Genomic DNA, 15,950 nt, shown 5'->3' on the forward strand with positions numbered 1-15,950 from the left:
CAATCTGATACATTAGGTATTTTTCCATTTTCACAAATGAGCAACAATATTAAAAGCAAGAAATCGAGTGACAAGATGTTGCACCAAGCTTGTAGAAAAATTTTACCTTTGATAAATCTATCGCAAATTATTCTGCTTTATTGTGGTGTACGAAGATATACCAATAAGTGAATGGCTGATGGATCTGTCAATGCGTCGGAACTGAAATTTTAGTCATCACATCTCAAGTGTTGCGACCAGACTAATCAAATTTTTTGTTCGCCTTGCAAGTTCACAATCTGTGCATGCAATCCATTTTTGATGATATTAGAAATTGCGGAAATGACCTCGCGGGCCACTCAAAACCTTCTCGCGGGCCACGGGTTGGCCGGCCCTGGTCTAAAACAACAAGGGTTGTAATGACTCGAGTCCAACTGGAATAAATTTTTCTAATAACTTTACTTGTACTCGAGTCATTGTGCATGACTTGAACCAAGTCATATGACCCGAGACTGGGACGGCCAAGACAGGCATTTCATTGTAACTTCGAAGCATAGTAAAGTTACCACGTTGTTGGTATTTCGTCTATCAGTCAAACTTGAAAAATAACGCCATAAACTGTTAAGACCGGGGAAAATTACTATATCACTCGAGCAGTGTTGAAAATTTTGGTTCCACGGGATTGAACTGAAGACTGAATAGTGAGCATAATGACTTGGACTCGGACTCGAGTCAAAACACTTTGACTCGGACTCGACCCTCTACTACAGGGATATCAAACATGCGGCTCGCCAGACGATTTCATCCGGCACGCGAAGCAATTCTGAGTATTCCTTAAGGAAATGCCTGTATCATCCAGCACATCTCTAACAATTATTGAGAAATGCACAGGGTTGTAACCAAGTCACAAGGCACCGAGTCACAAGTCAATCTCAGTTTTATAGTTTTGACTCGAGTCAAGTCGAGTCATTTTCAATTCACCACCGAGTCAAGTCCGAGTCCAAGTCAGCGAAAAGAGGGTCGAGTCCGAGTGACGGCATTATGACTCGAGTCGAGTCTGAGTCATTATGTTGACTGCTCAGTTTGCTGGTAATGTCTTGTTAAACCCACTTTTTATAACTCTGTTTGGTAATATAGAATGGTGGTTCGCATTTATAATATACTACTTTTCATCACTTTTAGCAGTTTCTGGTCGCATTTTCAGGGACCAGTACCAATAGATGAAATCCCATTAGTGGGATTACTTTACTATTCTTCGAAATTTCAATCAGATGTTGGTCTTGGCCGCCTGCGTCTCGAGTCATGCGCAATGACTCGAGTCCAAGTCGAGTCAAGACACAGATTGACTCGAGTCGATTCATTTCCATATTATCCGAAAACGACTCGAGTCAAGTCGAGTCAAGTCGCGTCCGACTCGAGTCACGACTCGAGTCATTACGACCCTGGAAATACACCTATTAAAAATTATCTCAAGGCAGAAAATGCTGTGTGTGTTCAATTGTTCATTTTAATATGCCTCGTTATAACCATCAGGCAGCGGTGTTCAGATGTCTTTCTGTTCACCATTAGGAACGAGTCGCTGACATTGACACACAATCCTGGAAGGTCCAAAAGTGAACACTGATGTCAGATTTTTATGGAGAAAATGACCAAAACGTAGTTATTCACAGACGCAAAAACACCAGAGGTGGTCAAAGTAGTCAAGAAAGCTACTCAAGTAGAAGTAGAAGTAGCGAAGAAAAAATCTACTCAAGTATGAGTAGAAGTACTTCTTCCATAAGCAACCTAAAACTACTTGAAGTAGAAGTAGAATTTACTGACTTTAAAAGTACTCAAGTAAGTAAGTAGTTGTGAAAACGATCCTAATTCGTTCATATGGATTGTAAAAAGGTGCAAATTGAGCTATGCGAAAGGTGACGAGCTTGATTCATATTGATCCATACCAGCAGGTATCCAATTCTCGATAGCATAAGCATTCGTCCACATCATAGGATGAAAATGATAGTATTATTATGGAAATGTGATACTTATCCTGTTTTCTCGAACAGCACGTTTTAGAAAATAGCATGTTATGGCGCCATCCCCCATATTATAAGGTCCGTAGTTTAGTCGAAGAGCAATACGGAGAAATTGTATAGGATACGGCGTAAACACTTTGCACGTTTAGTAAACGTTAATAAAAAAATGGGAGACCGTAAAAATGCCATATTGTGTAGCTTTATTTCCGGAAATTAGAGGCATTACTACACTTGCTTTTATACTTCAACATGTATTTTATCCAGACAAAAGAACTGATATTAATTATAACTCAAAATATATGATACTGGGGATTGAAAATAAAACATAAATACTACTTGTAAAAGCAGAACACATTTTTCATGCCTTCAGTCCAGAAAATTTCAAAGGCGGTATGCTAAAACAGAACTAAAACTAACAAAAAAGTCAGAGTCCACTTTTCCAGGTTAGGACGTACCATGGACCTGCTAGAGTACGATATGACAAGTAAATGACAGATTGCGAAACATCAGTTTCAAACAATATGATGAGCCATATATGTGATGAATTATTTCATATGGACGAAGGGCGACAATGTGTCGTGAACGCAGGGATATCTAGTTCTAGATATCCCTGCGTGAACGGAATCACGCCAACCCGCTACCTAAATTATATTCATCGATACTTTCGTAAAATCATACTGGTAACTCCGTATTCACTGCGGGCGAAGCGCGAAGAAAATTCTGAGCTTTACTCTACTTTTATGAAAATTAAATGTTGATGCTCCGTGAAAACAGTACCTGATTGGAGGATTGAACTACTTCTACTTGACAAACTGAAAATAGCGAAAAGTAAGTAAGTAGATCACAAAATATTACGAAGTAGAAGTAGCGGAAATCAGATCTACTTGAGTAAGTACCAGAAGTAGAGGAAAACTACTTGAGTACTTCGAAAAAGTAGAAGTACTTCGTTACTGACCACCTCTGGAAAACACCAATTCGAAACCGTTATATGCAGGTTACATCGGGGATGTAATAGTTACACAAAGATGGACTTCAAATATCTGTGGCCGCATATCACATCTGACTTCTGACAAAGATTCGTGGTCTCCCGAGAAACCCGAATCTCAAATAAATAATACGCCCGCCTTTCCAGTTACGTCTTTTGCATTGCTGTCAACGCATACGCAGGACTGCCGCCCGAGAAAGACTGAAACAAGAGAAGTATAAACATATTCCAGCTTATATCGTCGTTAGAGCCAAGTTTTTGCTGATTATAAACGGTCAATCTTCGTATTACTTCCGATTCCATTGTTTGGTAATAAAGTTGTTGCGTAATTTAATGTAGTTATCTATACCATTCTATAAATTAGGTATTTTTAATAAAGTATACACGTGAAAAACAATGGCATTGACTTTGAAGTCACGCCTTGGAATCACTTGACTGGTGGACGCCAGTTGAGTTTGACATCCCTGCTCTACGAGCTGACTTGGATTCGGACTGGACTCGGTGATGAATTGAAAATGATTCGACTTCATTTGAGTCAAAACTATAAAAGTGAGATTGACTTGTCGCTCGGAACCATGAGACTTGGTTAGAGCCCTGCGCCAAGGATATAAAATTAAATCGCGACTGCGCCCGAGCGATCTGTTATTATGTATGTAGTATTTGCTGAATTTCTTGTAACAAGAGAGTTTCTTCACGCTTCGCGCGATCTCCTCTGGGTAGTTTGTGAGTGTCCAAAGTCATTGTGTTTGGTACTAAGTTCTATAAGCGAGGCACGTATTACGCAAATTGGTCGGACCAGTTAATCTCGATTGCTCCTCAATTTTAAATTGCAAGCGTCACACATGCGTCGTAGCGCTTGTTGTCTGCGTATTTCATATTTTACCGTAAAAACGTACTAAACTAACATTATAAATGCATTATTAAATAAGTCGCGAGATTCCAACAAAACTCAGAGTTTGGTCGCAGTGTGAAAAGATTAAAAACCTAGGTTCTAAAATATTACCCAGTATGCACAACTTACGCGAGTACTCCAAAGAATTAGATCTTACAACAGTGGAGTAGTAGTAACAATACAGTAGTAGCAGAAAAGTACTTTGTTACTGACCACTTCCTGTGCTATCTGAGTATTTGGAAAATCGAACTGCGAATCAATGATCAAAACATCACATGGAACAAATATTTTATGAACAATATCGTGTATTGCAGTGGTGCAGTGGTGCAGTGGAGTAATATATGTCTCTTTTAGGTATAAGATATGGCTCTTTGCCAAATATTAATTTTTGTACGGAATTGTTCAATATTTCAGCGACTTGTTAGATTTTTCTCACGACCAGAATAATTATTCTCGTGGCAGTATAAATATGTTTTTGAGCGGTAAAGACAGTGCCGTCTTCAGGTGTAGGGGCTCTGACCTCATCTTTTCAAAATCCTCAAATTTTAGTTACTGTCGCACCGGCGACCAATTATCCCTCGCGAATAAGAGGTACCCGATTCGAAATCTTGGATTGCGCGATACCTTGATTAATCGAAGAGCGTAGCAGAAATGGCGACGCCAATATCACAACGCAGTTTTCAAATACACATTGTCGTCCTGATCCACGGCGCGAAATGAACTGTCGTGGACGTAACATTCACAATTACAAACTCGAATTACAAACAACGCCATAGCTATCCACGTTCTTGATTGGTAAGTATCTCCGGGGTAAAATGTGCGCGTGTAGCGCAGAGTCATGTTACCGCCGAAGACTTTGAGAATTGAGAAGTCGATCAGTATATAGATTTTCGGTATCAATGTGACAGTTACATTTGGTAATTATCAGTTATAATAAATTCTAAGCTATTAGAGATGAATTGCGTTTGCAATGGTGAGGCTTGACCCGTCTGTGCTTTACCTTTCGATTCGAGCTTCAGTTTCTAACAATAAATACCAGTTTTTACAGAGAAAATGTGGTGTACAGTACGGATCACATGTAGTGAGTTCGAATAAGTGCATAAGTGCTATCATGACGTCACGAAATGTCCATTGTGGCGTAGCAGTTGATTGGCATGTATGGCTCTTTGGGAGTTAAAATGAAAAAAAATAGGGCCAATATGGCTCTTCGCACAAAAAAGGTTCCCGACCCCTGGTGTATTGGATGCATTTTTTCAGTGAATTGCACAATTCCGGTGCTCCAATTAGACATTGTCATCGGCCGTCACGATCCCACTTATTTTAACCATCAACCAATATCTATCTGGGATTAGGGCGTTCATACCGGCTGTCCGCGGTTGCGATTACGCGTCTACACAATATACATATATCGTGCATGTCCTTTTACCGTGAAAAAAGAATGTGACATACCTGTTAGCTGACAATATTCCTCGTCTTCACGTTTAGGACAATCCCACCTGTGCACAAAAATTTTAATTTACTGATATCTGTGATGTTCCCCAGTCAATTGCCTTCTTAGAGTCACATGCCTAACGCTGAGGTGAGACAACCATCATGGATACAAGCCATGTGGTTGGCTTGTGATGCCGTGAACGTCTCTATAATGAATTTTCCTGTATCCAAGCACATATTCGCACTTTTGTGAAACCGTACTAATGACTCTTCAATGATGGTAACATATTACATGTTCATTGCGAATTCGCGATACTATTGTCGTCGGCGTTCGTGCAAACCTTCGTGGTCGCGTTCTTGCTCGGATTTGCTCAACCTAGCCCAATATTTTTAACTGTGTGATGAGTAGGCTATTACATGCGTTGTTCGTACTCGTGATTTCCGTTCGAAATTATATTTAGTCTTCTTTCCCGTGTTAACGCAGAATAAAGAAGTCATATAAGCCAGATTTCCAACGACTGTCACCCAATTCTCCAAATCTATCTCTTTCGAAATAGTTGCAACTTTTAGCATTTTGTAGGCTGAAACAGTAATGGATGAATCGAGATCATTCTGCTGCACCTGCAGTAAATGAAATGTTAGCATCATCGATTATCTGGATGTTGATTGAATAATATTTGTTTCGAATTATATATTCAAACTTGTCATCACGCGGGAAAAGTTGTGAGTGTCTGCTGCAGGCCTGTCGATCTAATGGCTCCTTGACGCTATTTACTGCTCGTAACGAATACAAATTATCGACTCAAATTTGTCCATTCAAATTTCTATGCTTCTCCATTCGTTCGCGGTTAAATAATCCCGTTATTGACCTTTTTCAATGTGACGTGGGATTATTAATAAATGAAATAACAAACAGCCGTAATGCCGAGATTTATCAACACAATCAATTACTCTCAATGGTGAATGTACGAACACGACAGGTATTGGCCGTATGTGATTACCCGAAGGTATTTAACTGAACTCATTTGGATTTTTTTTATCTTGGCCGTTAGAAGAAAGCATCGTATAACGATCAATATATGTTCGGGCATATCCAGCACGCCGACGATTTTATTGTAATGAACAGCATGAATAACTCCCTCCTCCTACCTGAGCATGTAGGCTCGTTTCATCATTCAAAACAGCTACTTACGCATTCTGCAAATTGATGTTACAAGCGCATGGACCACACTGTAAGTACCATAAGTTCACATAATGATACCATGGTCAGTAACTACATTAATCGCTGCTTTCCGCAATAATTGTCATTGGTCGATGGTCATTCTTTTGTAGCGTACCTGCCATCGCAGACTTTCCAGGCGCCAATCAGTTTTCTAGACGTATACTCCTCACCATCGCATTTCATTGACGGCAGTCGTATATATCCAGTTTCGTTCGATTCTGTGGATTAAGCACAAATATTTTCATCACATAAAAATAATTGAATTGGGAAGACAGAGCATACCCCAAACGAATTTTTCACACAGTTTTGGTCGAATTGTCGGCGAACAGAGACATTCGTCAGTGAGGTCACGACAGTCGAATTCACCGTTACATAACTTCGAAATCGGTAGAACCACGAGTGGATCAGTCAAGCAACGGAAACAGTTGTTGTCCGAATAGTCTGATATAAGACATGGAAACGTTAATAACATATACAAATTCGAATGAATGCTACCTACAATTCTTGTTTTCTCCACAGAGGCACTCGTCGATATCTGTATATAAATAAATCCACCATTTTGTTGTTGGGTTTGTGGTATTCATTGTGTGTGTTCGACTGCAACGCTCATCTTTAAAAGGCTGGCTATCTTTATTTGGATTCCGTAATGCCGACTTATAGAACGGCCCATTTCTTGGCTTTTTCAAGACACAACTTGCGCCTACTTTTACTTATAATTGGGTATATAGAGATATGGCGTTTCTTCTACTTCTATTTATGTAACAATGATGAATATCTTGACCGCCTCTGAGGCACTCTAATACTGAAGAAAGACGGTTTCTTTTCGTGGCGTTCGGAGTTATAAAGGGGCCAAATAGTCAATCAGAACACTATTTTCCTGCCCATGCCATTCTTTACTACCTATCAAGGGAACCAGGCTAGATCGACCGAACTTACAGCCTACCGATCACGAAACGTACTGCACATGCGACGCATGTAAATGCCTCCATACACCTACCGAAGTCGCAAAATGGAACTCCATCGCATATATTGGAAATCGGTATCAAACACTGTCTTCCATTGCGAGGGCATAGTCTGTCCGACATATTTGTTGCGTCTGAAACGGTTACTTCGTCGCTCCCGTCACTGCAAATAGAGCAGATAAACGTGAATCATAAAAAGAGATACGCTCCCTGATGTAGCAGTATGTTTGCTGAGATTGAACAGATTTTTAAACATTATATCATTTATTTTGTTCTATTCGATGCTGGTCAGTCACAAACAAATTTTATTGACAAAAAGGGAACATGCGGTCGTAATGTAATTCCATCATCAGAAATCAAGCCAGCTATGATACCAACAGTGCCTTTGTATGGAAAGTCCGTTGTATCCAGAGTAGAATCCTTTAGAAGTAGACAGAGACGGGCAGTAACAGAGTAGTTCTACTTTACCGAATTTCTCGCCTACGTTTTGTCCCCATGCACTACTTTCCAAGTAGATACGTTGTAGAACAATTTCACCCGATCTGCTGGTTTCGGGAAAAATTACTTAGATTTTAAATTTGGTTGGATGGTTGGTTGGTTAAATAGTTGCTGATTCGAGTCTCGGTTCTGCCATGTTTCTATGTGTCGGAGGCTTATCTGGTCTCCTCATCGTCGATCCCTCTGTATTTACAACGCCTTGAAAAGCCCAGAGGAGGAGAGAGTCGAACTCTGTAAAGAGGACCGCTAAATACCAGAAAAAGAAAGCAAGACTGCAAATATATTGATGTTACTGCAATTACCGTGTTGGGCGCAAATAACCTTATAGGCGATAAGCGCCAATGTTGTGAATAAAATAAAACAAATCAAACTGACAAAAGTATGAGAACCTTCGAACCCCACGTAGCCTTTTGTTTTATTTTTGTTCGCAACATTGACGCTCATCACCTATAACGTCACTCTCGCCCAGCACGGTAATTTCATTAATATCCGTGTCTTCGTGGTATTTTTCGTCATATTATGGACGATTTCCATGGTCGAGCGACCCATCATCGGCCGTTCTCGTTTTTCGTGCCTCCGTATTTAGAGTCTTTGCAGCCGACTTTTTGGCTCAGCTCCCCTTCCTTCGCTATTTCATACACCGCAGCCAGGATAGCAATGAGGCGTCTAGATAAGTCTCCGAATGGCGTTGGTGTCGTGACGCAGGCGCTTAACCCTCTGTGCCACTCGCTCCCCCAAACTACTTGGTAGCTAATTAGTTGATTACTTTCAAGACCTTTTACTTTTTTACTTGAAACGGTTTGGACATCTTTTGGAATTCGGTAATTCTGATTGTAATCGAGTTGAAATTTTTGATGCTTCTTCGAATTCTACTTGAGGACCAATGCTGACTACTTTGACAACCTTTCCAATTGTATTGCTTGTAACTTAATACTTTGTACACGGCTTGCGTCAGACTTAAATCGAGAATTAAGGTCTGAATTCGTAACCGCATTTAGCGACGCAAGTTCGAATTATCATTGAAATAATGGTGTCGACGTTCCTACAGCTAATACCCACTCGCAATCTGCAGTTCCATCGCAAAACTTGTATTCTAAAATGCAAAGCGCTCCGTTGGCACAGGCAAATTCGTTCGACGTACATTCTGAGCCTGCAAGGACAGAAGTGTCATTTTATGAAGTAGGTTACCATATTTTGAAATCGGGAAAGGGGTACACTTGTACCAAATCTTAAAAGTTATTTGACCTGCATTGAAAACCTGCATTGAAAACAGCCGATTTTGTGATATGTACCGGAAATCTGGTTGTTTTGCCTAAAAAGAGGGTCATCACTTCGACTCGATTCCCGGTTTACCCACTTTTTACACTTATTATGTGCTGTTGACTTAAAAAAAGGCTGTCACTTTCATTTGACTCCCGAAGGACACGCTCGAACGTCTTTATTACTTATTTTACGTCATTTATCCTGATTTTCGGTGGACTCTATCCATTATCCTAGCTTTAAAAGCTGTTAAGGTGGACGAAATGCCAAAATTGAAGATATTTTCACCTCCTTGAAAAAAACGACGAATCCTCATTAGAGCAGGTTTGGTAACCCGATATAAATGTCAAATATATGTTACACCGCGACACATATATATGTGTCGTACTGCTGAACATGGGGCTTTAGCGCGTCACACGTATGCTGCTAGTAAGAAACCATGGGGCGTAATGTGAAATATACGTTACGGTGATATTTGAATTAAAATGAATACAAGCCCTCGTATAAGCCAGGGCTCCCTGATATAAATCCGGTGACGATCCTGTTAATCAGTGTAGAACACGTAACGACTCATTAGCATTCGATTGCTATCAAAGGTTGGGTGGATAACATTGACGTGTGCGTCTTATACACATTTGTCTGGCGCACTTGGCTAAATTGTGTATTATTTCAGTTCGGAACAATTATCAGCATCAAATGCATGACAACCGTCAGTATGGCCCATTCAGACGATTTCATCAGTATTTTGTAAACATCGAAACAAAGTATACTCAAACAACAGAAAAATTATGTTTGGGCAGTTTTGTGTGCACGCTGCCGGTCGCACATATCCTGGTGGGTATAGGTGATTTTAGATATCTGGCAAAACATTTGTAGCACCCTTCCTTCATACTAAAAGTCACTCTTATCATAGCCTTTAAAGTCGCTGACATATCTCTTACTATGCGGGCCCGGAGAAGTAGCGACCAGCTATAATCATGTCACAATACGAAAAGGATAAACAATTTAGGCATTAACCTATGGATACGCCACTTGCGAAAAGTCCTAGCCTCATTTCAAGACCCAGGAATTGATCTTCCCGGCTGCAAGCGGGACCGTGGTCGCACTTTGAAGCCAAGTGGAAATTGCTACACGAATGAATTCTAATCGTGGAGAACAAGACGATAAATATTTAGTCGACATCCTTACCTTCACACATTTCGTTCTTGTAAGGTACTAGATTCGCTGGCAATTGGCATATTGAACGTTTGAAGTTATAGCCGTCATTTCTCCATTTCATGCGGCAAAATGTAGCATTGCTACCAATACCTTCATCTCGCAGTGGCTTCTCATCCGTACCATCCCTGACCAAGTAGAAAACGATTGATTGTAGCTTTATGCTATATATATATATATATGTATACATGATTTAATTGCTAAACATAGTGTAGGTATCTGTTGACCCTAGACTCCGGTCGAGGTCGAAGCGTCACTGGTAAATATTTAGAGCAGTGGTTCTCAACCGGGGGTCTGCGGACCCGTGGGGGTCCACGAAGCATTTTCAGGGGGTCCGCGAGACCTCCAAATTTAAAAAATGATTAATAGACTAATTTGTATTTTTTCAATAAGGTAAATCACGAGACAGATTCGCTTCATAACTGGTAAAACTTCACGACTCACATAACAAAAATGGCCATCGGAAATGAAGCATCATACTATACAAACTCATTTTTATTGATAAATTTACAGCAGCCTAATGATACAAACATATATTGCTATTTGAAGATGTTTTATCGGGGTCTTCTCTAAAATATAAAGTCAGACTAGTAAGATCAGGGCCGTAACAGCACTTCGTCAGGCCCCCCCCCCCCAAAACTTTGATCTTGGGCCCCCCAGACCCCCCTCCGCCGATACACTGTTTACCACTATTCATCATATTCATTGGGAGTTTCTTTAGTGCGACAGCTTTTGTCGCCTAAGCGCGCGAAGCGCGCAAAATTTCTAGAATACATGATTTCATCGGTCAGTATGATCGGGAATTGCATACATTGCTATCAATTTTTATCTTCTCTCTGCTCACGTAATCAGATTTGCCGGTAGAGCTGAGTGAGGTGTGTTTAAAAAGGTAGGACCACTCAATAATAATTAAACATCTTCGGGCGTATACCCGTTGGCAGGAACAAAACAGCACCTCGTCAGGCCCCCAAAAACGTGGGTCTTGGGCTCCCATAGGGTGATAAAACGACCCCCTCCATCACGTTGTTTGCGTTTGTCACGAAATTACCCGTACTGTATAGTGAGCCAGCGCGAAGCGCGAAAATTTTCGATAATTTATGATAAAATCGGTCAATCAGATCGGCGACTGCATATATAATATGCTATCAATATATTGTCCTCTCTACTCACGTAATCAGATTTGCCGGTAGAGCTGAGTGAGGTGTGTTTGAAAAGGTAGGACCACTCAATAATAATTAAAAATCTTCGGGCGTATACCCGTTGGCAGGAACGAAACAGCACCTCGTCAGGCCCCCAAAACGTGGGTGTTGGGCTCCCATAGGGTGATAAAACGACCCCCCCCCCATCACGTTGTTCGCGTTTGTCACGAAATTACCCGTACGGTATTGAGAACCAGCGCGAAGCGCGAAAATTTTCGATAATTTATGATAAAATCGGTAAATCAGATCGGCGACTGCATATATAATATGCTATCAATTTATTGTCCTCTCTACTCACGTAATGAGATTTACCGGTAGAGCTGAGTGAAGTGTCTTGAAAACGGGAGGGCCCGTAAATAATGATTAAACATCTTCGGGCGGGCGGAACCGTTGATATGACTTCGTTACATGATGTTATTTCGTGACTTCAAGTCTGCTATATCAAAAAATATAGAACCGCCCAAACGTAGGCTTCTAAACTAAGAGAAGCACACGATTTAAAATTGGTATTTCTGCACTGGCATAAAATTTTTCCCAGCGGGATGGTATTTGTCTTGTGAGGTTCAGATTGCAAAGACAGAAACATTCGGCGCCAGTCATTTAGGCGCCTATGGACAATTTAACCTATATGTATTTTGTATATATAACGAAGTCTTTGATCTGCATAAGGGCATAGACCTTTTCTCGCTGCCAATCGTTCTGGCACACTTCTTGGAGTCGCATGTTATATGGCCTAAAACTTGATTGTATGTCTTGGTGGGTCGTGTCGCGGTAATGGCCCAATACCCAACAGGAATGATAAACGGCTACGTGAATTCGCGCGCAGCGCGAAAAAATTTTGAAAAATTGCATAAATTTTCAAAAAATACTCTATGATTTTTGCTAATTCACGAAATAATTTTGGGCCCCCGTCGAGCTCGGGCCCCCCCCAATTGGGGGGTTTGGGGTGCGGCAGTTACGGTGCTGAGTAAGATCAATCACGGTGACTTCGAGATGTTTGTAAGTTGGCAGTCTCAGTAATATAGTCAGCAGTCGCAAGAAATGGAAATTTTTGATCCATTTTCTTCTGTATACCTAACCACTATTCAAGTATAATTGCAAGTTGATCTGCTAGATAGGAATGGCTAGGCTGGACTTTCACTCAAAAAACTGTTTCTAAATTTTGGAGCCTTATACGGTGTCGTCGGAAGCGTTACGAGTTAATATTACATTCACCGCCACCTGTCTTTGAGGAAGTGGATTTTCAGCACTCGTTTACAGCAAATCAGAAGCGCGGGTTTCAAGACATGACCATAAATTTCAATAAATGTACCTGAAATATTCGCTTTGAAATAATAAAAATTGATACACTTTCCACATAATGTATGATATTATTTATAGGATCAGTCAATTTGTTGCTATTTATCACTGCAATTTCTACATAATGTATGATAATATCTATAAGATAGGCCATTTTGCTGGTGTTTATCAATATCCCACAGTTAAATTTTGCAGACATCATATCACGGTTGCGCGATAATTGAGCTAAATTTAAACGAAAACTTGAGGGGGTCCGCGGCGCTCCCTGACGGCCGAAAGGGGTCCGCGAGGACAAAAAGGTTGAGAACCACTGATTTAGAGGCTGCTCAAGACATCTCAACCTGATCGGTGAGGTGGCTAAGTGGCACGTTTCAAAGCAAGCTGCAACACCAACGGGTTGGATATTCAAATACGCTCAGCCTGGTCAGTCCATCCGCGTTAGCAGTGTTCTACAAGACCCTGGCAAATCGGAAATTCGGTAACGAATATACCAATCTGGGGAAGAATGAACACAGAAATAGCAATGTAACGTGATCGCGGTATAGATTAGGCAATATATATTTCGCCTATGTGAAATTATCGCAGTTTTCCATACACGAGTATTTTAATATCATATTCGGGAATACGTACTTGCAGTGAGTCATTCCGTCACAGAAATATCTCCTCCGCATACACGTCGCCCCATAGTCACAAGAGTATTCGTCGGAATGACATGATGAACCTGAACCAAAATACGCAAGTTGACTAACGAGCGTTTGCGCTCCCTACGACCAGCTTTGCCTTAACCCTAGGGCGGGGAAAAACAGAGTACCTGAATGATTCGATTTTGAACTCGCATTAGGCTTCGAGTCGCGTCGAGTGCGCGGGTACCATTCCTTTATGACGTCACAACAATATGAGAAATGTGGAAATTTCAAATATGTCCCTATTTTCGCGACCACGAAGAATAAAATGCCGGCATTTTGGATCTTCAAGTATTCGACAATATATTTAACTTCCACATATCCTTTTTCAATTTGAGAACTTAAAGTTCACCTAAAAACTACTCAGAAAACCAGAAAATTCATCTAACTTCATTATCACGTCACTTTCAAAAGCTACACACAAAAAAATCTGGTAGATTTACAAAGAAATTTCTGTAAATTTTACAACGAATTACCGGTCGCAGCTAATAGCAGCGTGTAGTTTGTCATTTTACATTTTGATATGTAATATTACATTAATTTAGCTCCTAAGTCAAGTTACCAGAATTTCTTCGCAAGGTTACTGACAGTTACTCGCTACGGCATTTTACCAAGCTATTAGCAAAATTGATTAGCTTCCAAGCCCCAGCAACCAGTGGATACGTGGAAGTGCATGTCACTGTGATATCATTCTCGTTGCGATTTGACCTGATTCAACCTCGTTCGCGAGACAGGATTAGGTCACACGGAACTGGTTAACCCTAGTACCAATTTCGGTATAGCGCATAGTTGGGTGCAAGAAGCAGCTGACAATGTAGTTACACCATAGATATACATTATATTATAAGGCTATGGCTACACGGTCGGTCTCGGCGGTTAGATTTGTTGTAACAGATAGGGCTAATGAGTTACAAAAATCAGTTTAGGATATATAATCTTATTCTTGAAATTAGAAATATCACCACAGCAGCAGGCTCAGTTGACCATTTCTTAATGGCGGACAAGGCGACCTATAATAGGTTACCTTAAGTTGCGCGTTGCAGGTTTTTCTGAGATTCGTAGTAAACAACCAACAGTCAACTGTGACATCACAAATAGCGTCCGGTTAGGTAAGTAAGTAGGGAACAACACGTGGAGCAATAAATATCAATATATACGAAATTAGATGCAAAAGAAAGGGACTATAGGTGTTGATAGATGTTTCTGTATGAAAAACCAACCTGGATTGAACATTATAACGTGGACAGTAAATATTATTGGTGGCATATGTGAGCGGATGAATATCACTTATTTCAAAGTCGTCTGCGTGTCGAGCCGAGTAGCCGACTGGTCGGCCATTAATATTGAGCTTTGGGCATGCAAAGGCTGACGGTGCGAAGCTTGTGACTTGTGATTGAAGAAAGTAGAGACTTTCGTTGAAGATTCTCAGGACTGATGAATGGGATGCGCATCGTAAAAGGTACAGTAGCCTACTGTATAGTATTAGTTACCGTGAATATCTACGACTGTGCACACCACCCGGATGACTTTGGTTTCATGATTTAAATATTTCAGTCGCCCCATTCTCAGTTCTATTTTGGGATATTAGTCGACTTGTATAATGACCTGCGACACCACATACTCTGCCGCGGAGTAGTTGAAACTGTTAGCTTGTTATTGACATTTATCGGGTCATAGCTTAGATATGTTTTCATCCACTGCTCGATATGTTTGGCTCACATGCCGCATCAAATGAGGCACGTTTTCTTTCAATACATTGATCATTAAAGTCATGAATCTCTGCTATATCATGTGAAGTGAGGAGTCGTCAACTCACAATGTACCAGTACCGGTACTTCAAAACTTGTTATATTTTTGTTAAGCCTATTTGTCTTAGTCTTTATAAGTCATGTCTAGGTTAGCAACTTGGCTTAGTATAGCGATTTACGCATGAATTATTTTTAGTGGAACTGCAAGATACTAGTCACACAGAAGGAATGAAGACGAGAAAAAGAAACAATTGGAAGTTTATCCGGCGTTGGAATTAATTCACCTTTTCTTGGGACCACTCGTGCTATATTTGCATGCCTCCTAAACAAGAATTATACCTCCAGCAGCAATACTTTTTCATCGTGAATCATGAATGAATATACAGTTGTCCTAATGTCGCCTTGAGAGGGTGAAGAAACTTTTGCGGTATTTTGGCATCGCGTTGCTTTGGGATAGGTATGGATGTAGGCTGAGACGTGAATTTACAAGCTGGCATGTAATCTGATTTACAAGGACAGCATGTAGGGTTGTTGTAGGTAGGTAAGGCGGTAAAATTAC

At 40.6% G+C, this 15,950-nt stretch overlaps 1 protein-coding gene and 1 long non-coding RNA gene across 2 annotated transcripts in view; one reads left to right on the forward strand and one right to left on the reverse strand.

The window, feature by feature from the left end:
* Positions 1-15,950, reverse strand: part of LOC145447667 (uncharacterized) — a 75,111-nt gene that overhangs the window by 11,149 nt on the left and 48,012 nt on the right. Inside the window, exons 18-25 of the mRNA XM_080325927.1 lie at positions 13,591-13,681; positions 10,436-10,590; positions 9,047-9,137; positions 7,525-7,652; positions 7,027-7,062; positions 6,810-6,968; positions 6,643-6,745; positions 5,324-5,370 (exon numbers count right to left, since the gene is read on the reverse strand). Of these exons, the coding sequence (XP_080182053.1) occupies positions 5,324-5,370; positions 6,643-6,745; positions 6,810-6,968; positions 7,027-7,062; positions 7,525-7,652; positions 9,047-9,137; positions 10,436-10,590; positions 13,591-13,681 (810 nt within the window). The remainder of the gene's footprint in view (positions 1-5,323; positions 5,371-6,642; positions 6,746-6,809; positions 6,969-7,026; positions 7,063-7,524; positions 7,653-9,046; positions 9,138-10,435; positions 10,591-13,590; positions 13,682-15,950) is intronic.
* On the forward strand, positions 14,059-15,790 carry LOC145447676 (uncharacterized). The gene is made up of 2 exons (XR_013917678.1): positions 14,059-15,102; positions 15,588-15,790. It is a non-coding gene; the product is annotated as an uncharacterized LOC145447676 (long non-coding RNA).

Source organism: Botryllus schlosseri, chromosome 1, assembly GCF_051294905.1.
Source record: "Botryllus schlosseri isolate E-star chromosome 1, Bs_hap1, whole genome shotgun sequence".
Classification (NCBI taxonomy): domain Eukaryota; kingdom Metazoa; phylum Chordata; class Ascidiacea; order Stolidobranchia; family Styelidae; genus Botryllus; species Botryllus schlosseri.